This window comes from Myotis yumanensis, unplaced genomic scaffold, assembly GCF_028538775.1.
Source record: "Myotis yumanensis isolate MYYU_CA2020_CCGP unplaced genomic scaffold, mMyoYum1.0.hap1 SCAF_5, whole genome shotgun sequence".
NCBI classification, from domain to species: domain Eukaryota; kingdom Metazoa; phylum Chordata; class Mammalia; order Chiroptera; family Vespertilionidae; genus Myotis; species Myotis yumanensis.
This window is the reverse complement of record NW_027223756.1, coordinates 14,091,425-14,118,966: the sequence shown is the minus strand read 5'-3', so window position 1 is coordinate 14,118,966 and position 27,542 is coordinate 14,091,425. Positions and strand designations below refer to the sequence as shown.

At 46.0% G+C, this 27,542-nt stretch overlaps 1 protein-coding gene, 1 long non-coding RNA gene and 1 other non-coding gene across 5 annotated transcripts in view; all 3 read left to right on the top strand.

Moving 5' to 3' along the window:
- ADRA1B (adrenoceptor alpha 1B) overlaps positions 1-10,369 on the top strand; it is a 96,768-nt gene extending 86,399 nt beyond the window's left edge. For all 3 annotated transcript variants that reach the window (XM_070414496.1, XM_070414495.1, XM_070414497.1), the window contains one exon: positions 9,719-10,369. In XM_070414496.1, the coding sequence (XP_070270597.1) occupies positions 9,719-10,323 (605 nt within the window). In that variant the 3' untranslated portion in view covers positions 10,324-10,369. The remainder of the gene's footprint in view (positions 1-9,718) is intronic.
- A 97-nt stretch (positions 10,370-10,466) lies between these two features.
- LOC139011593 (uncharacterized) lies at positions 10,467-13,733 on the top strand. The gene is made up of 3 exons (XR_011471603.1): positions 10,467-10,849; positions 11,301-13,299; positions 13,660-13,733. It is a non-coding gene; the product is annotated as an uncharacterized lncRNA (long non-coding RNA).
- Positions 13,734-16,898: 3,165 nt separating this feature from the next.
- Positions 16,899-17,003, top strand: LOC139011866 (U6 spliceosomal RNA). Its single transcript, XR_011471684.1, has one exon. It is a non-coding gene; the product is annotated as a U6 spliceosomal RNA (small nuclear RNA).
- The last annotated feature ends 10,539 nt before the right edge of the window (positions 17,004-27,542 follow it).

Sequence of the window (27,542 nt, the reverse complement as noted above, 5' to 3'; positions counted from 1 at the left end):
ATAAAGCTGGTGCTGAAAGAATCAGCAACTGTTTTTAAATTTTTTTCAAGTTTTTATTGAGCCCAACTGGGAGTCTTGACTTGGCTGTAGGTATAGCCAGTGCTCCTAAGAAGAGAAACATTGGCCCTGGCCAGTGTGGCTCAGTTGGTTGAGTGTTGTTGGTTGAGTGTCGTCGGTGTACCAAAAGGTCACCGATTCAATTCCCGATCAGGGCACATGCCCAGGTTGCAGGTTCAGTCCCCTGTGTGGGATGTTTCTCTTTAACATCAATGTTTCTATATCCCTCTCCCTTCCACTCTCTCTAAAAATCAATAATAACATATTTTTAAAGAGAGAGAAAGGCCCTGGCCGGTTTGGCTCAGTGGATAGAGCGTCGGCCTGTGGACTCAAGGGTCCCAGGTTTGATTCCGATCAAGGGCATGTACCTTGGTTGCGGGCACATCCCCAGTAGGGAGTGTGCAGGAGGCAGCTGATCGATGTTTCTCTCTCATCGATGTTTCTAGCTGTCTGTCCCTCTCCCTTCCTCTCTGTGAGAAATCAATAAAACATATTTTTTTAAAGAGAGAGAGAGAGAGAGAGAGAGAGAGAGAGAGAGACATTGCAAAGGAATTCCGCTCTATTTATAAGCTAATCAGTTTCACCACCCACTGTCTCCACTGTAGCCATCGGCTTATCTGATGCTGACTATGAAGTTAGTCAAATCAAGTTTATAAGCCTAGAGTCCCAGAATGTCAGAGTCCAGAGGGATGTTACAAACCACCCAACCCTGTGTGGACCAGATAAATAATGCATTAGGTCCTCATGCCTCACTACAGTCTCCAAGCCCTTCCATTGGTCATTTCTTCATCCAGTGTGTAATAAAGGCCTATGGATGTAGGGACACATAAAGAATTAAAAAGGCCTCCTTTCTGTCCTAACCGGTTTGGCTCAGTGGATAGAGCGTCGGCCTGCGGACTGAAAGGGCATGTACCTTGGTTGTGGGCACATCCCCAGTAGGAGATGTGCAGGAGGCAGCTGATCGATGTTTCTAACTCTCTATTCCTCTCCCTTCCTCTCTGTAAGAAAATCAATAAAATATTTTTTTAAAAGGGGTCCCCTTCTGCCCCCCACTAAGGGTTTCATAGGCACAGTAGGAACTAACAGAGGAGGCTGCTGAGCTTAACTTCAAACCCTCTCTTACCTGCACAGAACCCTGGGCAGTGTGGCCCTCCACCTGTGCCTCTGTTTCGTCTTCACTCTTTGCAGTAGGGATAATCCACTTTGCTCATAGAGCTGTTATGGGAATTACATGAAATAGAACATAAAGTTGGCTAACACATGACAAGGATCCCAATAAACATGGTATCATAAAAAAAGGTATCTTTTGTTTTGGGTTGTTGTTGTTTTTAATATTGCTATTAATTTTAGAGAGAGAGAAAAGGGGAAAAAAAGAGAAACATCCATCAGCTGCCTTCTGCATGTCCCCCCTATTGGGGATCCAGCCCATAACCAGGTCATGTGCCATGACCAGGAATCAAACCAGCACCTTTTGGTGCATGAATGATGCCCAATCAACTGAGCCACACTGGCCAGGACTATTTTTTAAATAATATTCATTGGACTTTTACCAATTAAAAAAGTAATTCATGTTTATGGAGAAAATTTAGAAAAACACTGAAAAACACATACAAGGAAAATTATCCCATAATTTCAGCACCCAAGGATAAAACTGTTGGTTTCCTTCCATGTATGTCCTTCCAGCCTTTATACATGTCAGCATACAAATTGTGCTTTCCCATGAGCTGTATCAGTAGTGATTAAGAGGCTGCCCATGCTAACAAATTCTAACTCTATCACCCACTAACTAACTCTGAGACCTTGAGCAGGTTACCTTCCATTCTCCTCCCCAGACCCCCGGCCCCCTTCCCCTCCCCCCCCCCCCACACCCCAGTGTAATAGTAATGGCCTCCAGCAGACACATCCAGGTTGGACACAGTCACCAAGGAGTACTGTAGTAGACTACAGTGTGGAGACTACAGTGCAGAATGGCGCCCCCGAGAGCAAGGCACTGTCATGCCAGGCTGCCTTGGGAACAGTGACTGTTGAAGGAGTAACTGGGAAATGATGGTTATTAAGCATTTAGCCCAGTGGCTGGCACAGAGTAAGCTTGTTAAATCGTAGCTACTATTCCACAAACATGCCCCATGGAAGAGTGGAGATTCACAGAGACCTGTGTTCCCTGTTCAGATTTGATGAATGGCACCTTAAGGATGACTTGCTGGGACCACATTCAGCCAAGAAATGCTTCTCCCTGTGCCAATCCTGCTCAGCCTTAGCTTTTGATCCTTGAACTTCACAATCCCTCTAAATCGCCTTAAAGCAGGCAAGGCCCAAGTGCACCATCTGCTTTTGGCTTTATCCATCCCCCTCAAACTCGACCTCCTCCTCATCCCATCCAGGTGTCCAGCTTCCAACCCCTCCAAGCCTTTTCAGAAGTGTTGTCTCATTTGATCTGCTTTAAAAGCTTCAGTAAGAAGCTACGGGAGGCATCAGAATGGAGCCATGGCTGCCTCCGGCAAGTGGTTTCCCAGGACTGGGCCTACACTGCTACTCAGGTTCAGTACAGAGTTGAGTGGTGTGCAGAGTAACTTGAAATGACAGCTAGACATGGCACAAGAGTCTGTGAATCACATAGTCAGTCAGTCAGTCATTGAGCAAATATTTATTTAGCCCCCTACTGTGTGCCAGGGACTGGGTTCTACAGTGAGAACAGTATTCCAGGTTCACTTCTCTTTCAATCCTTCAGGCTCCTTAAAGAGGAATTCCTCTCAATTTAGGGCAGCAAGTCTTCAACACCCTTCAACCCTAGCTAATCTCCCTTTCTGAAAAAGAGCAGACCTTGGACCCACCACTGTGTGGAGTGATCTTATTTTTCTCTACCATGACATTCTATTTATAGCAAACAGTACAGGTTTTAGATAGTGATAAAAGCTTCCTTAAATATTTTTTAAATTTAGATACCAAAAGTGAGTTGACTCAGCCCTGGCCAGTTTTGCTCAGTAGTTAGAGTGTCAGCCCACAAACTGAAGGGTTGCAGGTTCAGTCCCTGGCCCCTGTCTGGGCATGTGCGAGAGCCAACGAGTGTGCGTGTGTGTGTGTGTGTGTGTGTGTGTGTGTGTCCTTCTCTCTTACCTACCCTCTAGATAGATAGATAGATAGATAGATATGATAGATATTTTTCTGTCCCTCTCCCTCCCTCTCTCCCTTCCACTCTCTCTAAAAATCAATGGAAAAAAATATCCTTGGGTGAGGATTAAGTTTTTTAAAAAAGTGAGCTGACTTTTAAAAAAAGGCAGTAAAGCCCTAACCAGTTTTGCTCAGTGGATAGAGCATCAGCCTGAGGATTGAAGGGTCCCAGGTTCAATGCCAGTCAAGGGCATGTACCTTGGTTGTGGGCACATCCCCAGTAGGGGGTGTGCAGGAGGCAGCTGATCGATGTTTCTCTCTCATCGATGTTTCTAACTCTCTATCCCTCTCCCTTCCTCTCTGTAAAAAATCAATAAAATATATATTTTTAAAAACACACAAAACAGGTGGTCCAGGGGTAGAGTGACTGATGCTTGGAAACCATAGACTTGAGATGAGTGAGGCCTAACCATTTGAGAGTTGCTGACTCCTTCAAGCCCATGGTGACAGCTGTGGATTCTCCCCCAGAAAAATGGGTGAAAGTCACATACAGTTTCAGCTGGTTCAAGAACCACCTGAGTGGGACCCATCCTTGGGTCTGTCTTGAAAAGAACATGCCTGGCTGGTGTGGGTCAGTGGTTGAATGTTGACCTATGAACCAGAAGGTCACAGTTCCATTTCTGGTTAGGGCACATGCCCAGGTTGCAGGCTCTATCCACAGTAGGGGACATGCAGGAAGCAACTGACCCGAGATTCTCTCTCATCATTGATGTTTCTGTCTCTCCCTCTCCCTTCCTCTCTGAAATCAATTTTTTTAAAAAAATTTAAATAAAGAGCAGTGTAGTAAGAGTCCCAATAAGTCGTCAGCACAGATCTCAACCTCTGCGCCTCCTTCCTCGTCTTTGTAGCAGTAATACTGGCAGAGACGGCAGTGTTGGCAGTAGTAATAGTAGTTGTGTTTGAAGCAGTCAGAATAGCTGCACTTGAGTGCTCTCAACATGCCAGGCACTTCCCAAGCCTAATAAGCTCATCTCATCCATGCACAGAACTATCATCCTCCCTATTTTCCAGGAAACAGAGCCACACCAACTCATGTAGCTTCTCCAAGGCCACACAGCTGCCTACCTGTGACCTCTGAACAGAACCTTAACCACTAACCCCAACGCTCCAATAAGTGTTTGTGGAACCAAATGAGCAACTTAAACAGGCTCTGATGGTCATTCTGCCATTTACCAGCTGAATGCCCTTGAGCAAGTCACCTGTCCTCACGGAGCTCCATGAAGGAAGGTTCCCCAGCCCTGGCAAGCCATGATTCTAAGACACAGGGCAGGGAGCACCGGACCATGTCCTAAGCAGGAGAAGTGGAGCCAGGCTCAGGGACATGCACAGTGAGTTTGTGGCGCTGTCACAGAGCCCAGCACAGCTCTGACGTCCAGCAGAGCGCAGGCTTCCAGGAACCCTCAGTTCCTGGTGATATTTACTCCCCTCTCCTGGCAGCACTGAGGCTCCCCAGGGTCTGTTTGGATGCCCAGGGGAAAAGATCCCTGCCACCCATCCTCTGCACCTTCCTTAATTAACTAGGCTTAACAGGGTAGGCCAGGGTGGCAAACAGGGCCCCTATTCCCAGTAACTGCTATGCTGCTAGGGGGAGAGGGAGGAGGGAAGGGGCAGAATATGCAAGGAATCCCAGGCACCAGCTGGTCCAGTCCCAGACCTACACTGCCCCTGTGTGGTGAGTCTAGAGAAACTGACACACCCCTGCAGGGATGGACTGGGGGGGTGGGGGAGGGGGGGCTTCCATCTCAGACTTCACAGGCTGAATTCTAAGGCCAGAGAGGACTCAGATCAAACAACTCACCCAAAGGAGGGAAACTGAGGTGTGGAAAGGGAAAGCAGCTTACTCAAAATGATATGAGTCACCAAACAGAGGTTTCAGACACAGGCTTCCTGGAATCAGGCTTCCACCACAGTGATTTACAAAAATAATACTCATTTGGTTGTGTTAGTGCAGAGGTGACGCAGGTGGCAGGCCCCTGGTACTCCTACACAGCCAGTGTGAGAGTGAACTACTGCCACCCACCAGTTCAGAAGGCAGTCTGCTGGCTGTCAGTGCTTTTGCTTGAATGTGGAACTGGCCCAGTGATTACTCTGATAGGAATTCATTCTACAGAAACACTCAAACATGCAGAAATCAAAATGCAAGGGGCTTTTTGTGACTGCAGTTTGTAACAGCTAAAAATTAGAAGTCGCCTATTTGGCTATCATTAGGAAAGGGTTAGGTAAACTACTGTGTATCCAGACAGTAGGGTGTAATTCAACGGGAGGTAGGGGGTGGAGGAGTGGTGTAGCACGATTATGTCCTGACTTGGGAAAATGTCTTTTATATACGCGAAGCAAAGAAAGCAATTTGGGGAAAAGTATGTGTATGACTCCATTTTTAAAAATATCCTAAGAGGATAAAAACAAAACTATTAGCTCTGGTCCCCTCTATTTGAACTCTATATTCTAAAGTGTTTTTGCAATGTGTAATCTTTTAAAATTCAGCATGTACTGCATATTTAGTTTAAGTGAGGTTCTCTTAAGGCTTTATTTTTAGAAGCAATTTTAGGTTCACACCCAATTTTCAAAAAGGTACAGAGACTTCCCATATACAGTGGGGCCTTGACTTACGAGTTTAATTCGTTCCGTGACGGAGCTCGTAACTCAAATTACTCATATGTCAAATCTTAAAGTGAACGAGTGAGACACATGATGCTGGGCTGATGTTGTGGCATTCACTGTGACGTTCGCTGCGCCAACTAGTGGTGGGGTATCTGAAGCTGGCTCGTAACCCGAATTTTAGCTCACAACTCAAAGCAAAAAATCGGCCGAGAGACGGCTCGGCTCGTATCTCGAAAAACTTGTTAGTCGGGACACTCGTAAGTCAAGGCCCCACTGTACTCCCTGCAGCCACATGTGTACAGCCTCCCCCATATCAACATCCCTCACGGGAATGGTTCATGTGTTACAGTTGATGAGCCTACATTGACACATCACTGTCACCCAAAGTCCATACTTTACATTAGGGTTCACTCTTGCTGTTGTACATTTAATGGGTTTGAACAAATGTACAATGACATGTATCCACCATTATAGTGTCATATGGAGTAGTTTTGTGGCCCTAAAAATTCTCTGTCCTCTACCTATTCATCCCTTTATGTATCATTTTGGAATAAAAATCTGGAGAGAAAAAAAGGAAATAAAGATGTGGTTCCTGCCCAGCAGGAATTTAATGTCTGGTGATGAACAAGGACTCCGCCAGCCCTGGGATTGCTTAACAACACTTAGGACTCAAATAAAAAATTAAAAAAGAGAGAGAATAAGATCTGGTTGTCGATGTTCCGTGGGGCAGAGAATAAAGAAATCAATCTGAGATAGGTGAGGAGCAGAATTCCTGGAAGAGGGTGATGACTAGGCCAGAATATAAAGTATATATGGAAAATGGCCACCATTTATTAGTATTATTTTCAAGATGCCAGGCCCTGTGTCAAGAATTTTACATGGATGTTTTCATCTATTGAAACTACCCTATGAAACAGATTATTTGTCCCCATTTTATGGATGAGAAAATTGAGTCTGAAAGGGCCTAATAACTTTTCTAAAGTCAAACAGCCAACACACAAAAAGGTGGGGTTCAAAACCAGGTCTTTGAGTTCCCAAACCCTGTCCCCATCCAATGGGGACCTGCCTAAATCTGCTGAGGGAGAAGAGTAGCCATATTTGCATTTCAGCTGGGGCCTCTGTACAGTGTCTCAATCCAAAGAAGTATCTGGGGTGGTGAGATGAAAACCTAATGGTACAAGCCTTGTCACAAAGTAGACCTCATCTACCTCCCCTAAAGCTAACCCAGAATGTAGTCCACTCCCACAGCTCCCCCTGAGCTGAGAAAAGAGGTGAGTGTACTTAATTAGCATCGGGGATGGATAGCTCTCTGATTAAGCCCTGCACCAGGAGCCCAGCCATCTCCCCCCAGCTACCATCCCTGGGTTGCTAAGCAGAAAAGTAGAAGGCTCCCTGTGACAACAGGTTAAACCTCAAATAATAAGAAGGTGAAGTGCATGCGAGGGAGTAAAGGGGGAGGACTCAAGTGCAATCCAAAATCAAAGATCGGAATCTTTGTGGCATTTTTGGCCACCACCTACCTGTGGAATCTTCAGCCACTCTTTGGGTTTTGGTGTCCCCATCTGTAAAACAAGGAGTTTGGACATGATTGCTGAAGCCCCTCACATTCATATATTCTAGAGGTTCATGCTCTCTGTTCAACAAATGGATTCACAGGGGATCCTGATGACCAGGCCCTTGGGAAGCTCACAGTCTAATAGAGGAGATAAGACAGGAATACAAAAGTCACTGTATACAAGGCAGAGTGGCATGGTTAGAGACACAGATTGAAGTTACAACATATCCTGTAAAATATAATCCCATTTTTAAAAAAATATCCTATATAATAAAAGTGTAATATGCAAATTGACCGAATGGCTGACCGACCAGTCACCGAGGGGGCGGAACCAGTGAGCAGGCAGTGCCAGGCCAGCCAAGGCACATGCCAGCGGGCAGAGGGAGGGGATGGTGATGGGGGGGTGGCAGCGACCAGTGGGCGGCAGAGGGGTGATGGGGGGACCAGCTGGCACTGTCCCCTGATCTGCCTGCCCGGTTGCCTCCCACAGAGGGAAGCCAGACTGGACTGCAAGAGGATGCAGGCCAGGCTGAGGGACCCTCCCCACCCCCCTCTGTGCACAAATTTTCATGCACCGGGCCTCTAGTTTACATATAAAAATTCTGAAAGTGCATGCACCAAAATGTGATTTCTCGGCATTGAGAGGTTATGTATACTTTTAAAATATTTTTTTCTTTTTGCTTTCTTATATTTTCTCATTTTCCATAAAAAGTATTATTAGTAGCACTTTTTAAAAAGCACACACACACAACGTATTTTGTATTCTAGCAGAATTTAGTTTAAAATTCCAGCTATATTACAAACATGCTGTGTGACCTGGAGCAAATCATTTAACCTATCCAAGTCTCAGTTGCCTTGCGTTTAAAATGGAAATTGTTTTTAACTTAATATAAACATAAAATGTTTGGGACCTCACATTCAAAGGGATTCATACCATCTCATCATCATAGGTCTGTGTTGGGCATCATTCTTATTTTATTGATTTACTTCCTTTTATTCCCATTCCTCGTTCCCATTTCCCTCTGCCTCCACCTTAAGTCATTCATTTGTGTTTAATATGTATTTTTTTAATTTGAAAGTAATTTTGCAAAATGTGTGTGGTTGTCTGGCATGTTATCTAAATAGTATTGTTGTAAATCTCATTGTGTCCTACTTTTTTTTTTCACAAAGAACAATGTACTTAAGACTTTCCATATTATGATATGGACTTGTCAACCGGGGCCTCTACGTGCTACACAATCTCCATGCTGTGCATCTCCTGATGGTCATTATATGGAACTCTGCCATTCCATAATTCCTTGTGAGGGACACCCAGGTTTTCTCCAATTCCCTGTCGCCACAAACAACACTGCCCTGAGCATGTTCATACGTGTCCCTAATGGACGTATGTAAAAATTCTTTGAGATCTATGCCCTAGAGCAGAGCTGCTAGGTTAGAAGGTGTGTTAGACTTAATTGGACCACACGGTGTTAGGGTCTTGTCCAGTCTTCACAGCCTCTGCCCCCACCAGCCGTGCAGAAGGCTCCCCAAGTCCCCACAGCTCTCCCTATACTTGGTGTCGTCCATCTTTCTAATTTTTGCCAGCCTAACAGATATAAATTATATTTCTTTATGGTTTTCATTGTAATCTATTTGACTACCTAGTATTTTGAGCTTCTTGTCATGTGCTCATTAACCCTCAGGTTTCCTGTTTTATACATTTCCTGTTCGTTTTCTTTGTCCATGTTTCTACTGGGAATATAATATTTACCTGTCTTATTAGACATTGTAAATATCTTCTCCCACCCTTTTCTTGAAGTTTATCTTTTTGAGGAGTTAGGTCATTTTTCTTCATTCCTAGATCAAAAAGATCTTCCTTTTCATTGTCTTCTTTTGCCTTTAAAGTTTTACCTTTCTCAGGAAGGTCTGTAATGTATCTCATATTTGCCATGGAAGTAAATGAGCGTCTACTTCATGGTGTTTTGTGATGGATAAAACAATACAAGTAAAAGTGCCCAGCAGAGTGCCTCTGGCCAGAGAGAAGCGTGCAGTTGTGGGTGACTAGTACCATTGTAGTAGAAACTGGTGAGCGCTGCCCTCGGAAATCTAGAGCTACAGGAGCTTAGATGTTGTTCAGCTAGAGCAGGAAAGCTTTCGCGAGCGAAGGCGGAGTTTTCCATATTGGCCCTGAAAGTGAATGTAGCATTCATTCCTCTTGAGACAGAAAGGCGAGCATTCCAGACAGAGGGAGGGTTCTGCGGGCGGGCGGGGGCTGCTCGGGTGGAGCCCCTGGAGGGCCTGACGACTCACAAACCGCTGTCTGTCTTTCTGCCTGTGCCCCCCGCCCTCCCCCTGCAGGCTCCCTGTTCTCCACCCTGAAGCCCCCCGACACCGTGTTCAAGGTGGTGTTCTGGCTGGGCTACTTCAACAGCTGCCTCAACCCCATCATCTACCCGTGCTCCAGCAAGGAGTTCAAGCGCGCCTTCCTGCGCATCCTCGGCTGCCAGTGCCGCGCCCGCCGCCGCCGCCGCCGCCGCCGCCGCCTGGGCAACTGCGCCTACACCTACCGGCCGTGGACGCGGGGCTGCTCGCTGGAGCGCTCGCAGTCGCGCAAGGACTCGCTGGACGACGGCGGCAGCTGCCTGAGCGGCAGCCAGCGGACCCTGCCCTCGGCCTCGCCCAGCCCCGGCTACCTGGGCCGCGGGGGCGCGCCGCCGGCCGTCGAGCTGTGCGCCTACCCCGAGTGGAAGGCGCCCGGCGCGCTCCTGAGCCTGCCCGAGCCCCCCGGCCACTGCGGCCGCCGCGACTCGGGCCCGCTCTTCACCTTCAAGCTCCTGGCCGAGCCCGAGAGCCCCGTGACCGAAGGGGACGCCAGCAGCGGGGGCTGCGAGGCCGCGGCCGACGTGGCCAACGGGCAGCCCGGCTTCAAAACCAACATGCCCCTGGCGCCCGGGCCGTTGTAGGGCCCCGCGCGCGCTCGCAGCTCCCTGTCCCTGGGAAGGAAATCCTGGTGGGGGGGAGGGGCGGAGGGGAGGGGAAGGTCCGCGCCTGGGAGAGCCGGGCCCCAGGGGAAACGGGGGGAGGGGGGTGGGGAGAGGGGCAGCTGCTTTTCTGGCAGGGGCATGGGTGCCAGGTACAGCGCAGAGCTGGGCCGAGCATGCCGAGAGCCTGGGGACCCGACGCCGGCCGGGATTACGCCTCTCTCTCTGTGTATATATATAAAAATGAGTCCCTCTGTACATGTATTTAACCGTGGGTACACGTGCGTGTGTCTGTGCGTGTGTCCGTGCGTGTGTACGTGTGGTCTGCATGTGTGTGTGTGGCGCGGGCAGAGCGAGTGCGCACCCAGGAGGCAGTGGGAGCCTTGTTTGTCTTGTGACTTCGTACCTCTCAAGCCCCTCTTTGTACTACACTGAACGCTGGCACTTTGGCACTTTGGCGGAGTTGGAAACAAAGCCGGACATTAAAGATCATTTCTCCTGTGCGGCTGTGAGTAATCTGTGATGGGGTGGGGGCTGGGGGGTGGCAGGCAGGCTCTGGTGGGTCCTTTCCTTTCCCCTGCAAGTGTGTCCCAGTCCCTCCGGCCTTGCTGTGGGGAATAGTTGTGGGGGCCCCATGGAATCCATTTCTGCCTTTGCTATTACTGCCCCCCCACTCCCCAGCTAAACAGATCTGGCCCTGTGGCTGCAAATGACCCCTTGCACTTGTCCCATAAATCCTACTTGTCTGCCTTTGACTCAGCAATGTAAATCCTCCTGCTGTGGGCTGCACTGGGCAATGTCTGGCCTAGCCCTGACCAATTGGACCCCAATCCTGGACCGGACCCTAGGTGGGTCTGTCACCTGGGAGGGATGGGACCCAGCAGAGAAATGGGCTGGTTTCCTTCACCTCTTCCCGGCAGCCCTAGGCCAAACACTCCATTGTTTGCCTGTGCCCACAGAACCTGAAAAAAAATCCAGACTGCAGAATTTTCTGGATAAGATATGGATCCATGTGGCCAAGCAACACTCCTGGGCACAAGATCCCTCCTAAGCTCTTCTAACTGGCGGCTGCCTGGGAAAGAAACACTGAGGAAAGTCACACAGAGGTGGGTCACCTCAGAGAAGGTAACCTCCATTCTGGCATCAGGCCTATTACTGTATGACCTCCAGGAAGTCACACGCCCTCTCGAGGTCTTGGTTCCCCACCTGTGTAATGATGGGGTTGATTCCAAGGTCTTTCCTACTTCTAAAAGCCCCCAGTTTGCTAAAAGAATAAAGGGTAGGGAACATTTTTCTTACCTGCAATTAAAAAAAAAAAAAAAAAAGCATGAGGAATATCCATTCCCACCTCAATCCCTTTTTCTCACTGCTTTCCTTTTTCTAAGTTGAGCCTCACAATTTTTTCAAATGGCAAGGGCCTCTTACAATAATAGTAAATCTATCTGGGGTCTCAATCTATCTTGTATTCTATAGACGACTGAAGTAGAAAATGCTTTCAGAGAGGAGAGACAGTTCATATAGCTGAAAAAAAGTGAGGGGTATCAGGCATGGCTGGATCTAGGGGCTTAAACAAAACTTATGGGCTCTTACTCTTTTATCTAGCTCGGTTTTCTGTATATGTTGCCCTTGTTTCCTTTCTGCAAATAGCTTTCTCATATCATTCTTACTACTTGAACACCCCTTCCCCCAAAAAAGAAGATTTCCCAGCAGTTCTGCCAAAAAAAGAAAAAGAAAAAAGTCCTGGGAAGCTAAAGATTCTTTATCACAGTCTGCTTTAAGACTCTGATGAAAACTATAGATATACTTACAGAAAAATTCACATACAAAAAAATTTTACATTTTCATGTCATTTCAGGTGACTCGCCCCTGTTTAAGATCTGATTAACTAAGCCTGATAGCCCAGATCCCCGGGTTATTTAAGCTAAACTGGATTTTCAGAATTATGTAGGCCAAGCCCTCATCTCTACAGAGTGGGGGACTAAGATGAATAACGTGACCACATCACACTAAACTGGACCCAGTACCTTTTACAGTCCCACATGTTGCCATCTTGGAGTTGAGTGCATCATCCAACAGGAAGCAGGTCTCTTCTTGCCCCTGTAGAGAAAGAGGAGCCTGAATCCAGTCCCAGGGAAGAAGAAGTTTGGGGAATCCTCTGAAAATACTTTGTTAGCAACACAAATGTTTCAAATCAGCCTTACACAGAATCCTGATGTAGGTGTGGCCCAGAGTGAAGTGGGCCACTTCTTTCTCCACCTCCTCCTCAGTCCTTGCCTCTGGCCTGCCCAAGCACCCTAGAACTCCACACAGTGCGGTTTGAAAACTACTGGTCCAGTGCAAGTGAATAGGACTGGGAATCAGTGGGGCCTGGATTCAAGTTGGCACTCTTTGTGACCTTGAGCACTCACCTTGCCTTTTCTGGTCCGTTTCCCCATCTGTCAAATGGATATGACCATCACAGTCCACCAGGACGCCAAAAGGAGTCAATGAGATCATTGTGGCATAAACGCTGAGCTGTAAATCACTGGGCAGATGCAAGTAATAATTTGGACCTCAGATATCTGAAGCCACCGGCACCAAAGGCATTTCCTGAGCCACTCAGTTCTGATGACCTCACACATTACTGGTATTTGGAGGCCACACAGGCAGGAGAGGGAGGCAGTGGCAGCCTCCTGCCTCTTTCCAGAAGGGAGGTTTACCAGGCTGTGGCTCGCATCCCCCAAAAATGCTGTGTTCCAGATCTACCCCCAGCCAGACCCTGCATTACGCTGACCTCTCCAGGTCATCTCCCTGTGGTCAGGCCCAGGAGGGCCCACAGTTCAAGAGCTCTGGGGCAAACAGGTCCTCTCTATTCTAGTTGGCAGCAAAGCAGCCCTATTTTATTCTCCCAGGCCACCCAAGCACTGCTGAGTCATTTGTTGTCACTGAGGCACAAGGACACATCTGCCAATCAAAGAGGTAAGTGGTTCGGGAAGGTGTGATAACTGTTAATCCTCCAGATCTGGGCTCAAATCCCACCTCTGCCATGTAGTAGCTGTGTGACCTCGGGCAACTCGTGACCTGGGTCTAAATCTTAGTTTCCTTAACTAATAAATAAGGATAATAATGGTACCCACTTCATAGGGACATTTGGAGGGTCCAATAAAATCATGAGGATAAAACACCATGTCAGTCACTTGAATAACATCCGACAAACAGTAGCTATTAGCAGATATATTAATTATTCAATTATTTACTTTGATATCAAAAGTTTAGAAAATCTGAATAAAAAGACAAAGAAAATAAATTCGGTGTGTGTTTTTTTTAATCAAATTCCAGTGTTTTAGGACTCAGGGTCTACCTTGAAGAAAAAAGATACAAGCTTATGACAGTACAAGAATTTTGTGTCCTACAGTGTGAAGAAACGTATTACTCAAAGAGGTGATCGACCTAAACTAAAGGTAAACATGAAATTTAGTAAAAGTTATGAGTTTGTTATTCCATAACAAATTACTAGAAACAAAGGGAAGACTGAAGATTTCTACTTGGTCTGCCCCTGGAATTCACTTTCATAATCGTTGCCCTAGTCCCTAACTGGTACCCAGCAAGTGTTCATTCTCTCTCGACAGAGCTGGTGAAATGCGGGGCACGGTTTGAGGTCTGGCACCTACTGGCCTTGAGTTGCAAAGTAGACAGAGGGCATGATAGGAAAAACGTAGAAAATCGGGCCAGGAAGGATATGCTTTGTGGTTTCATTGTTTCCCCCCAGCTTTACTGAGGTATCATTGATAAATAAAAATTGTACTAGTATATATTTAAGGTTACAATGTGATGTTTTGATATACATATACATTGTGAAATGGGACTATCACACTCCAACCAATTAACATACCCATCACTTCTCATAGTTACCTTTTTTTGTGGTGAGAATGTTTAAGATCTACTCCCTTAGCAAATTTCAAGTTTGCCATCCAGTGCTGTTAACCATCGTCACCATGCTGTGTGTTCGGTCTCCAGAGCTATTTGTCCCACATGCTGGAAACTTTGTACCTTTGACAGCACTTCCTTTTCCCCTCCCGCAGCACCTGGCACCCACCATTCTACTCTCTGCTTCTATAAGTTAGTGTTTTTAGATTCCACATGTAAGTGGAGTCATGCAGTATTTGTCTTTCTATGTCTGGCTTATTTTACTTGGTATAATGCCCTCCAGGTTCATCCACATTGTTGCAAATGGCAGGATTTCCTTTTTTTAAGCCTAAAAATATTTTAAATTAGGACAGGCAGCTTTCTGCTGCTCAACCTTGAGGACCTCCGAAGTTTGTTTAGAGGTATGTTAGTTTGCTAGGGCTGCCATAACGAAGTGCCACAGACTGATGGCTTAAACAACGGTAATTTGTTATTTCACAGTTGAGGCTGCAAGTCCCAGATCAAGGTGTTGGCAGAGTTGATTTCTTCTGAGGCTGATAGATAGATGGACGTCTTCAACGGGTGACTTCATAATCTTTCCTGTGTGTGTGTCTGTGTCCAGATGTCCTCTTCTTATGAGGACAGTAATCATACTGGATTGGGGCCCACCCTGATGACCTCATTTTACACTATTAACCTCCTTAAAGACCCTGGCTCCAAACACAATCACATTCTGAAGTACTGGGGGTCTAGGACTCCAACATATGAATTTGAGGTGGGAGGGGACACACACAAATCAGCCCATAACAAGGATCAATATCTCAGAACCTTGGGACTAAAGTCTTAATGTTAGGGCACATCAATGAGGTAGGCATTAGTATTGCCTCATTTTTAGGCTTAGAAAAGTTTAAGTAATAGTCCAAGACGGTATGACTTCCAGGTGGGGAGGGGGAAGAGACAAGGATTTGAATCAAAGAGCCGACCGACCTTGCTCTGCACACTCCTAGCCTGGATAAATCTCTATATGGAAGGAAGCTCTTCTCACCTTCTTGTTTCTTCAAGGGCCCTTCTCCCCCACCCACCCCACCCCACCCCAACTCTGCCCTCTCTCTGGTCTGGGACTTTAGAAAAGAAAAGCCAGGAAACCTTGCAACTTCTGAATCCCCTCTGTTCACGCCTCACCTGAAACTTTGAAGCACAAAGCCTGCTGCCTGCTTGAATGAAGGGAACGTGATGGGGGTTGGGGATAGAAACATGAATGAGCAGCACAAAATACCATCCAGCGGCACTACCCAAAGGTCCCAAGGATCCCCATCTGAAGGGTGAATCAGTCCTGAGATGCTTCCCGTATGTGCATGCTGACTCAGCCACGTGTGGAGAGGGCCAGTGCATATAGCTAATGCAGCTCCACCACCACCACCCCCCCATCAACACCATCACCACCCACCACCACCACCACCACCACCACCACCACCACCACCGCCGCCGCCGCTGCCACCACCACCACCACCACCACCACCACCGCCACCACCACCACCACCACCAAGCTCTTGCAGAGCAGGAGCTCATGCAGGGTTGAGGCGGCCTCCTACTTCCCCTGCTGATTCCCAGGTGGTCCTTAGACCACTGTGCCTGAGCATGCATCCCCTCAGGAAAAGGACCACGTTTTACTCCCCCTCGAGATCCCCTGCAGGGACCCACTTGGCTAAACACTGAGATGGAAAAGCTGCTTCCTCCCTCCCCCGGGGCCAGTGTTGTAAGCAGCTCGGGGAGCCTGTTTCCAGAAATCAAAGGCAATTGCTTTCGGGCCTTTTAAATCATGGGAGGTGGCAGTTTCCTCCTTTTGCAGGCTTGTGCATATTGGTGTCCAGTTTGTTTTCTGCCACCGCCAGAAGCTCCGATCGCGGGTCCGGCAAAGAAGACGAAGCCTCTCGGAGCTGCTGCTCGCCTCCCGGAGCGGAGCGTGGCGTCCTTCCTCGGTACGTGCGGAGACTGGGAAACAGTTCTTTAGACACCGCAGTGACCGAGGCGGCTCCACGCCCCGCTTCCCTCCGCAGGTGCTCCGAGCAGGACAGACTCGGCCTTCAGGCGGCCCCAGGCGCCACCTGCTGTCCGGCGCGCCTAGGCGACTAGGAACAAAATTGCTTTGCAATTCAGCTTGCGCTGCTCTGTCCACTTCCTCGGAGCCCCCATTGGCGTTTCAGCTGCAGCCAGACATTCTAGAAATCTGGGTTAAGAAAACTTAGCTTGGAGTTACTAGTATGTGTTGGCTTCAGGGGATCTGGGAACCTCCTGAACAGTGGGCAGAAGGCAGCACCTTGGAAGAGTACAGCTTTCATAAGTCGAACTACTATTTTATGATCTGGGAACCATTGGTAGTCAGTGGTGACCAAGCAGACCGGTCACTTCTCCTCTTGGACCTTACCTGAAATTTACTATAGTCTGTAGTAGGCTGGGTAAGGGCCTCCAAAAATGTGCACCTCCTAATCCCTGGACTCGAAAATGTTACCTTTCCTGGCAAAAAGGACTTTGCACATGTGATCCAATTAAAGATCTAGACAGAGCTGAGCAGATTACCCCGGGCTATCCCGTGGACATAATGCATCACAGTGTCATTATAGCAAGAGGCACACAAGCCGAGGCAGAGACAGCCCCAGAAGGATGGAGAGAAAAACATTTGAAGATGTTGCGTTGCTGACTTTAAAGATGCAGAGAAGAGTAGCATGACCCTTGGGCAAGGATGACACACACACACATTCGTGATCCGTTCCATTTTACAAAAATAAAAATAAAGATGTGGAAAGAGGGCCAGGACCCAAAGGATATCGACAGTGTCTGGACCCTGGAAAGGGCGAGCAAACAGATTCTCCCCTGGAGCTGCCAGAGGGACCTGCTGTCACGTTGACTTGAACTCGGGAAACCTGCTTTCAGGCTCCCAGCCTCCGAGCTGTCAGAGAATACATTTGTGCTGTTAATGCCTCTAAGTTTGTAGTGATTTGTTTCAGCAGCAATAGGGAACTAATACATATCTCAGCAGGCCTCAGACCCCACGGGTGTGAGACCCATACTCACAGTCCTTTTCAATGCTGAGGGGCTCTGCATCGCTGGCCTTCCCCCTCTGCAGGAGGAGACAAGTCAAAGAGGCAGAAAGTGCACCTCACACTGAGGAAGTGGCTTTACCCACCTCGTCACCTGGGTCAGAGAGGTGAGCCTACCTCTGAGCCCCTTCCCAGGAGCTGTGGGACTAGTGGGCAAGATGAAATTCAGGTTGCATTTTCCTACCTGGGCTATCCAGAGCTGGGCCAGGGACTCCACAGAGCTATAGGATAAATGTGGGAATCTCCTCAAGCACCAGTTTTATTGGAAGAGACAAGATTGAAAACATTTTTAATAGAGGCATACCTCGGCGATATTGCAGGCTCTCCTTCAGACCACCGCAATAAAGCGGGTCGTCATCTTTTTGTCGGTGGAGGGTCCTACCTTCAACTAGGCCCAGAAGCTCAAATTCAATAATCCTGCTTTCATTGTATTTACTTTTACTGAGAACTCCTCTTTTTTTTTTTTTTTTTGGTATAGCAAAGGTGGGACTTTATTGAAGAACAAGTACAGACTCCCACATGGGGAAGGGGAAAGAATCAGAACGGACTCCCACGTGGGGAGGGGGAAGAGTCCCGGAGAACTTATCTTTAGAGCAAGTGGCACTGGTATTATGCGGATGACATAAAATTTTCCTTTTAATATGCATTTTATCAAGTAGTAAAGGATTAAAATATTTTAAGATTTATGTCAATAATAGAAGACCACAGAAATAGCAAAAATCACAATGTGAATATGCTAATGACTGAAGTACACTCTTCATGTACTGCTGTCACTTCTCAGAAACTGTAACCCATCAACCCTTGAGGAATACAGGCTGTGGGTAAGTTCTGGCTAAAAACTCAGATTGTACCAGCCCCTACTCACCCCACCCTGTCACTGTGTCACCATCATGGGGCAAGGAGAGCGGCCCGAGAGGCCTACAGTTTGGAAATTAGAGCTGAGGACACAGGAGCTGGCTTCTGGTCCAAGGCCTTTCCAGCTGACCCTGGGGGTGATTGGGGATCTGCTGCGACTCCTCAGAATTCCCCAGCAGGGGAAGGGATGGGCAGACAAGAAGAATGCCTGTCAGTGTCACTGCCTCCCCAGTCCCACCTCACCCGCCAGAAGGGGGCACATTAGCCACCCCTGAGCTAAGGAATTGCAGAAGCTGACTGCCTGCTTGGTAAAAGGAGGAAGGGAAAAATAGAGAGGTTAAGCATAATGTAGTATTTTGAGAAATGGTCCTGCTCATGTACTTATATAATTAAGTATATTAGTCATGTACTTATATAATTAAGTCAGCATATTAAGCCAGGCTGCCACAATACAATATCACAGGCTGGGAGGCTTAGAGAACAGAATTTTATTTTCTCACAGTTCTGGAAGTCTTATGACCAAGATATCAGCTGGGTTGGTTTCTACCAGGCCTTTCTCCTTGGCTTGCAGGTGGCCGCCTTCTACTGTGTCCTCACATGGCCTTTTCTCTGTGGGTGTGTATCCCTGGTGCCTCTTCCTCTTCTTCTTTTTTCTTTTTTTTTAAATATATATTTTTATTGATTTCAGAGAGGAAGGAAGAGGGAGAGAGACATTGAAACATCAATGATGAGAGAGAATCATTGATTGGCTGCCTTCTGCATGCCCCCTACTAGGAATCAAGCCCACAACCCAAGCTTGTGCCCCTGACCAGAATCGAACCTGGGACCCCTCAGGCTGACGCTCTATCCACTGAGCCAAACCAGCTAGGGCTCTTCCTCTTCTTATAAGGACATCAGACCTATTAGATTAGGGCCCTACCTTTATAATCTCCTTTAACTCTCATTATTCCTCATAGGCTTGATCTCCAAATACAGTCACATTGGGAGTTAGGGTTTTAACACATGATTTTGGGGGGAGACACAGTTTAGTCTATAACAGACAGGGCATGGAAATCTCCTGGAAGGACACACAGCACACTGTTGTTAATATCATTTCTGGGGAGTGGTGATAGGTTCCAAGTTAGTCCTATTCTTCCACCTGAAGTTTTAAAATGGTATTATTTTAAAAGATGATGATAAGAGGATATTAATTGAAAGGGGTTACCAGTTTTAGCCTGCCCGGTACATCTAAAGAAGCAACCCAGCCCGAGTGTGAGAGTCCCCCAGGAAGCCTACCTTGCAGGCACTAGCCAAGTGGGCCCCAATCTGTCAGTGCTAAGGGAGGAAAAGGGCCCTGAGGGGAAATAGCTCCATCCTGTGACCGGACTGTAGGCCGGGATGTAGGTCTTTAGGAACTTCCAGTCCCTCTTTACCCTTTGACCCCTTCTTAGGCCCGTGGGCTTACACATGCCCGCACTCCCCCCTCCCCCTCCCCCCCCCCCCCTGCATTGGTCCCCAGCTCTGATGGCAGAAGGTCCAGCAGAGTGGCCACTGGAGCTGGAAGTAAGGGGAGGGGCTTTCAAGTCTGAAGGTCCTTTGCAGCCTCCCACAACCTCTGCACTCACTTCTCATCCCACATCCTCCCTGTGAAGTCAGCTCTGTGGCAGAAATAACATCTCCGAGGCTCATGCAAGAAATCTGAGGAATAAATGAGAAGTTGCCTCAGTCCCCTGGATTTATATAAACCTCCTAATTGCTTCCGTGTGTGTGGTTGTTAGCCACTAATTATTAGGTGTTTTGTCTCTGTCAGCGCTTTCATAAGCTGTTCCTTTCTGTGATAGGCATTTAATCCAGGCTGAGTTGCCATGTTTTGAGGCTGGGGGGACGGTGCAGGGGGGTGCGGGTTGAAGCTGTGAGCCAATGTGGTAGAAAGCGCGTTGAACAGCAATGCACTGCAACAGCAATAACAACATCTGCATTTAATATGCCTGGCACTGCGTTGCATCCTTTGATTCCTTGAATCCTTGCTAAGAAATCCTAAATGGTGCTCTTCTAGATGAGAGGCTCAGAGAGGCTTGGTCACCGGGCCAGGAAGAGGTGTGTGTCGGTCAAGGCGTGAGTTTGGCTGCACATAGCAGATCCAAGTAGTAGTGGTTTGGACGAGTCAGAAGATTTTTTTGATTCTCTCACATGAGAAGTCCAGGTGTAGGCAGTTAAGGAATAGATAGTGTGGCCGCTACGTGGGGTCAGGAGAGGCCCGTGTCCCTTCTATGTGGCCATAATGTCTCTCTTCCAGGCAGGAGGGGAAAGGGACAAGGGCAAACGGTACATACAGGTGACTTTGTCCCCCTTTTAAGGATATTTACAAGAAGTCCTATCTGTGTGTCTGCTGTGTGTGTGGTCACTGTTTCCGCCTGACGGCTACCGCATGTTTGATTCTGTGCTAAGCATTACATAGATTATTGCATTGATTTTTTCATAACAGCCTTGAAGAAATGTCTTTTCAACCCTGAGATTCTAGTTTAATGCCTGCTATTACTAGTACACTGCTAAGTAATCCTAGATCAGCGGTTCTCAACCTGTGGGTCGAGACCCCTTTGGCGGTCAAACGACCCTTTCACAAGGGTCGCCTAAGACCATCCTGCATATCAGATATTTACATTATGATTCATAACAGTAGCAACATTACAGTTATGAAGTAGCAACGAAAATAATTTTGTGGTTGGGTCACAACATGAGGAACTGTATTTAAAGGGCCAGAAGGTTGAGAACCACTGTCCTAGGTAAATCACCTTCCTGCTCTGCCCCTCCGTTTTCTCATTTGTTTTATGAGGAATTAGACTAGATAAGGAGTTCTTAACATGGGGGTCTACAGACCCCCACAAGGCCATGGATAAAATTCAAGAGAGAAGGTCATGAATTTGGATGGTGAAAAAATATTATATTCTTGTTTCCATAACCTCTAGTTAAAATTGAGCATTTCCTTCTATTATGACTGTAGGCAGCAGAGCACACTAATCTTAGCAGAACCTGTGACTTTTCACCAAAAGAAATCAGAGATTTTTTTTAGGATACTACAGTAGCTTAGATATGTTAAAATAGTGTTTTTTGATCATCACTACCTCAAAAGTATGGTATTTATTACAACTACGATATTTAATGTGCTTATAAGTACATGTATCTCAAAAATGTGATTAAATATTTGAGTAACTTATTGCAATATAATTTATTTTCCTCATAATCCTGTGTGTTTTGTTTTATGCACTCACAAAAACATTTTCTGGCCTGGCCAGTGTGGCTCAGTGGTTGAGCATCAACTCATGAACCAGGAGGTCACGGTTCAATTTTCAGTCAGGGCACATGCTGGGGTTTCAGGCTCAATCTCCAGTAGGGGACATGCAGGAGGCAGCCAATCAATGATTCTCTCTCATCATTGAGGTTTCTATCCTCTCTCCCTCTCCCTTCTTCTCTCAGAAATCAATAAAAACATATTAAAAACCATTTTTCTTAAAAGGGCCCATAGGTTTCGTGTCCAAAGGAACTCTTGGAACAAATGAGACCACCTCCTTGGCTAGAAGACCTCTTTGCCCCTCTGGCTGTAAATGAAACTCTGCCACTAGCTATCACGGTCATCCTGAACACGTCCCTTCAGCTCTAAGTCTCCCCAGTTTTCTCTTCTGTAAAGTGGGTATCATGCATGCCTTGTCTAGCTCAGAGCCGCTAGGAGAACCAACGTAATCTACATTAAGCTCACTCAGTTGCAGAGCGTATGCATATTCACTTACATGGGGTCAGCTTCTGAAGCGCTAAGCAAACACTGAGTGTTACTAAATTATTCCATTTTAGCCCCATTTCCCAGAGATGCTGATGTTTTTCTATTACTTCCAGATAAGTGTCCTGCTACAGCCATATAATTGCTGATGCCAGATTGGGATAGAACTAGGACAAAATTCAATAATAAGGAGGAAAATGCACCTTAAGTGCACTTGGATGAGCCTACTTAAGAACACAAGGAGATAAAATGAGATTTCACCATGGGTCATATAGCTTCAATTGTCTTGGGAAAATGTGAGCCACTATACCATGGTTAAAAAAAAAAAAGTCATAGATCAACAAGTCATTTTCTCTGCAATCTCTAAACGCAGGGATAATTGGACAAATGACAGGAAAGTCGGTTTCCTTCCTAACTGGTACCTTTATCCATCCATCACCAGCATCAAAGGCCTCATCTTTAACCAGGCTCTGAGCCATTTGCCTGACACTGAAAAACAGCTGAATTTTCCTGCCAAGTGTATATCCATATACATTTGTATAGATATAGATCACCTTCCAAGGCCCCTTCTCCTTCTTGCAGTTAAGGTTACTATATCTGCCACCTCTTTTGAAAAACATACTTTGTGGCTAGACCTGGGATTGTGTCCTTGGTCTGTTTTATTAGCTGTGTGACCTTGGAGAAAACTTTTAACCTCTTTGAGCCTCCACCTTATAATTTGTAATAATAATACCTGACGATGGCATCCATTTATACAATATTTGAATATTCTTTGTGCACCAGGCACTGTGCTAGGCTCTAGGAATTTCAAAGAAAGGCAGAAAGACAAGCTCTCGATCCTTGTGGCTCTTACAGTCTAGTAGAGGGAACTATAATAATCAAGTAAAGAAATCCTCAAGATTGTTACAGATGTGATAAAAGATACGAAGGAAAAGGACAGGGTGACATAATAGAGTGAGCTGCTTAAATGAGATTGAGGTAAGAGCTGAAGAACGAGAATGAGCAAACCATGGGAAGAGCTGGTAACAGCACCAGGGAGAGGAAACACTGAGCACAAGGAGATGGGGAGAGACTGCATTTCAAGAACAAAGAGTAGCACAGTGTCCAAGAGGGAGCGGTGCAAGGTGAGGTCAGAGAGGTAGGCAGAGACCAGATCGCATGCGCCTTAGGGGTCGTGATAAGGAATTTTAGATTTTATTCTAATCAGAGTGGGAAGTCAATGAAAATAGTTTAGACTTGTTTGGTATTCGTGTTGTTAAAGGATCGGGCTGCTGACTGAATGGTGAAGGGAGGATAGGAAGCAAGGGTGAAAGCGGGGAGGCCAGGGTTATTGTGGGTATTATCTACAATTACAAGTTGTAGGTAAGACTTACAATAATCAGCACAACCCTTTACATAATGAGCACAGTCCCTGACACATAGTGGTTCTCTAGGAATGTCCATTAGCTATTGTTCTGGAAGGTCTAAGCCTGTCCCATCTAATGCAGTAGACACCAGCTTTATGCAGCTATTGAGCATTTAAAATGTGGCTAGTGCAACCATGGACTTAAACTTCTCATTTTATTTAATTTTAATTAAATTCAACTTACATTTAGCCCTGGCTGGTGTGGCTCAGTTGGTTGGGCATCCTCTTGTGCACGGAAAGGTTGCCTGTTCGATTCCTGTCAGGGCACATGCCTGAGTTGCGGGTTCCATATCTAGTAGGGGGCATGCAAGAGGCATCGATTGATGTTGCATCAGTGTTTCTCTCTCTAAAATTCAATAAAATAATATTTTAAAAATAAACACATTTAAAAACTAATATTTGATTCAGTCATTGGGAAGTATATTTTTTAAAACTTGGATATATGAATCTACTTTTCTAACTATAAATGTTATGAAATCTGAATATAGATTTAAGTATTTTCAATGAAAACTTAATGTCCAGGTTAAGATGTGCTATAACAGTAAAATACACACATGATCCCAATGACTTAGTATGAAAAAGAGAATGTAAAATATTCTGTTAATTTTCATATTGATTACATGTTTAAATAATAATATTTTGGACATATTGGGTTAAATAAAATATTATTTAAATTAATTTTTCTTCCCTTACTGTTTTTAATGCTGCTACTAGAGACTTGAAATTACATCTATGACTCATATCTTACTGCTAGTGAACATGCTGATCTAGGGAAAAACAGAAATATAGGTATTTAAATGCTCAGAATGTTAACTCTTGATTGTGTCTCCTATGAGAAATCTCAGTTTGAGGATTGGAACTGGGAAAGAATAAAGAGCAATAGCATCTTTGAGAAGTGCTATACAGGCTCTCCGTCTAAATTATGTATTTTATATACATCTCACCCTTGAGGAATCTTTTGGCATCCCCGACTGTTGCTGGATTTGGACCTGCTATGGCAAGTTCAGGTACCCCAACTCTGGGGGAAGATGAAGAATGGTCCCAGAGTAGAAAGCTTTATTCCCAAAGCCAGGCTCAGTAAGCCTCGTGGTATTAATATATCCACTTTGGGCGCTGAAAGGACTGAGCCAGTATAGCATAGATTTATTAAATCTCTATCCAGGGAGCATATAAGCACAGAACCTCCCGATAGTTTAGCACAGTGTGGGCGTAATAAGTCACTGGGGAGGCAGGAGTGATTTCCATCTCTGCCTGCAGATTCTCTACAAAACAATTTCTTTCCAGTTAAAGTGTGTGCCAGGTTTAGGTTCATTATCCCACGTAAGCCTCATGAAACCTTACGAAGGAGGCATCAAGGTTCAGTGACTTGTCCGAGATCAGATCACACAGCCGCTAAAAGGCAGAGCAAACTCAAGCCATCTGACTGCAGAACCTTCACTCTTAACCCCCATACTGGGCAGCAATCCTGTTGTCTTGCCGTGACCCAAAGGACCACCTTGCATATAAGGCTCCTTCTCTTGTCTCCTCCATCACTTTCCGCCATGCTGACACTTGCTCACTTCTCCCTAGTCCCTGCCCTGCTCCCAGGAGAGCTGGCCACAGACCAGGAGGGCAGCCCCTTACTCATTGTAACACTAAGAAATCACCCGCTGCTCCCCCAGAAAGAAAAACAAAGAGAAAATGGTTCCTTCACTACCCTCCTGATTTATTGCTGTACCCACCACAGGGTCTAACTTGGTGCCTAGCATTCATTCATTCCTTATTCATTCATGTTCAGCTTCCTCCTTCTTTCCACAAACTTAGGTGCTCAGTCTCCTGTCTTGGGGGATGTGAATGAAAGCTGCACAAATATTATCACTATTAATAATATTGTTAATTATCATTAGTAGCACTAATAATAAATTCCTATCACTATTAATAATTGATCATAATGGTGGTAATACTGTGAGGCCTTCGTGAGTAATAAAGATTACAGTAACAGCAAGTGTTTATTGAGCACTTACTGTGCTAAGTGGTGTTAATAGGGAAGCATTTTTTTTTCGTTTTTAAGCACTTTCCTTTCTGTGTTTTAGATAAGCCATGAAACCATTTACAAGAATCCTATAAGGTAATTCCAGAAGTCTCAAAATCTCTTTATGCAACTCACCAGAGCACTGAATGGACAATGTTCGGACCATAATTCCTGAAAGATCATTCATCCATGTGCTAAGAGGAAGTTCACTGACAACTTGCAACTGTAAACAAGACACACAAGGTCTCTACCCCGGGAAATAACCCCAGAACCGCCCTCTCGATGAGAAGCCTTTCTTCCTTTTAGAGTGGCCGTGAGTGCTAAGAGACGAAATCTCCTCGGTCCCAGGAACTGACAGGTGGGCTTCCATCTGTAAAACTCTGTGTCTTGCTCTATGTTCCATACTTTAGCAGCATTCAGCTACTGATTGTTCAAATGAAAAGCAAATGGAGACCAGCCTGGAGGGTTCCCTGAGCAGATAAAACCAGTTTAGTCATTAATTGAGTTTATTGCCAATCGCTGCGGAGAATAAACAGTCGCCGCTTCCTCGTTCGCTATATAAGCTGCTTTGTAACAATGGGCCATCCCTGCGCCTCATTCTGTGTTTTGGTTTGAGTGCGTCTGGTGTGTGCACGATAGATTTTTACTAATTTCTACTTCAGTGATTCATGGGTTTTACTTTGGCTATTTCTAAACCTTTGACATTTCATGGCACCTGAAAAGGGACCCAAAGAAGACCACCCCCAGCAACCCAGAGGCCGGTGAGCAACCAGGTGCTGGTACCCACAGAACTCTTTGTGCTCACCACTTTCTCGTGGAGTTTTTGGGTGTTTCTTGGACCCAGACTCCCCTCTGTCTGCCTTCTGAGCATCTAACTGTATTGTGCACACTTGCTTTCTGTTTCTGTTTTGTTTTCTGGTATCTGTTTCTGTTGACGTTTCTAGGCAAGTCACCCATCCTGTTCAAAAGAGGGGAACCGTTGCTTGTGTCTCCTCGATGCCCAGCATTTGGGACAGCTGTAGGTAAGACGCGTTAGGGGATCCAAAAGTAAGATAGGTCCCCCCTTGTTCTTGGACCATCCTTTTACGCCTTTCTGGACACATGGATGAACTTTTGGATATTTATTATTTATTTTGCTCCCAAATTCACCAAAATTTAATTAACTGCACTTCTTATAAGTCATAAGAGGACTAACCACTTATATTTACAAAGTTCCTGCTATATTTAAAAATTAAAAATATTAGTTTCAAATTTTTTATACATTTTTAATGTTTACATTTGGTATATTAAATCTTTTGACTTGCATAAAAATAGAACTGTATCAATAACCTCATGTAGACATAAATTAAAAAAACAAGTTTGCTTTCTTCCGGAAACAGCCCCTCCAGCTCTCTCTGCAACCAACTGCAGAAACTTACTTAGTCCTCTGCTGCCACTGCCGGCTACCTGTCTGGCTACCTTACGGGAACCTCACCTCTGAGCTCCTGGTGTCTGATGAGCATTCCTTGGATGAATGGGTAGGTCAGCAGGTCCGTGTGGTTCCAGGACCTCATCACACTCTTACATATTACTGAGGAGCACAGAGAGCTTTTGTTTATGTGGGCTACACCTGTCAATATTCACCGTATTAGAAATTAAAACTTAAATGAGTCAGTAAATACTACAGTGTTTTAAAGTTAACACTACACCCATCATACGCTAACTTTAAATAATCTTTTTATAAATAACTATTTTCCAAAACAAACTACATGTAGTGAAAAGAGGAGCATTGTTTTCCATGCTTGCAAATCTTTGGCTTTAATAGAAGACAGCTGGTTCTCATAGCGCGGTCTGCACCCAGTCCGCTGAGCCTCTGCAAAACTCCACCGAGGACTATGGGGAAGGCAAGTAACAGTATTATTAGAAAACTGTTTTTGATATAGCGGGGCCTTGAAAGGCACACTTTGAAGACCATTAGAGGGAAGACTTTGCTTTTGGATTAGGTTTATGCTTCAGGATTCCTCCATACATGGCTAGCGTGAGGGCAGTCAGGTGAAGGAGGGAGAGGAACACCACAGAAACGGCCTTTTTTCCTTTGTGCTGACGCGGGAGTCTTGCCGTAACGCAAGATGGCCGCCGCCACGGGTACTCCTGCCGTACGGTGACGTCACATCGCGCCGTTCCACTACATTTCCCAGAATGCTCTACCAACAGCGA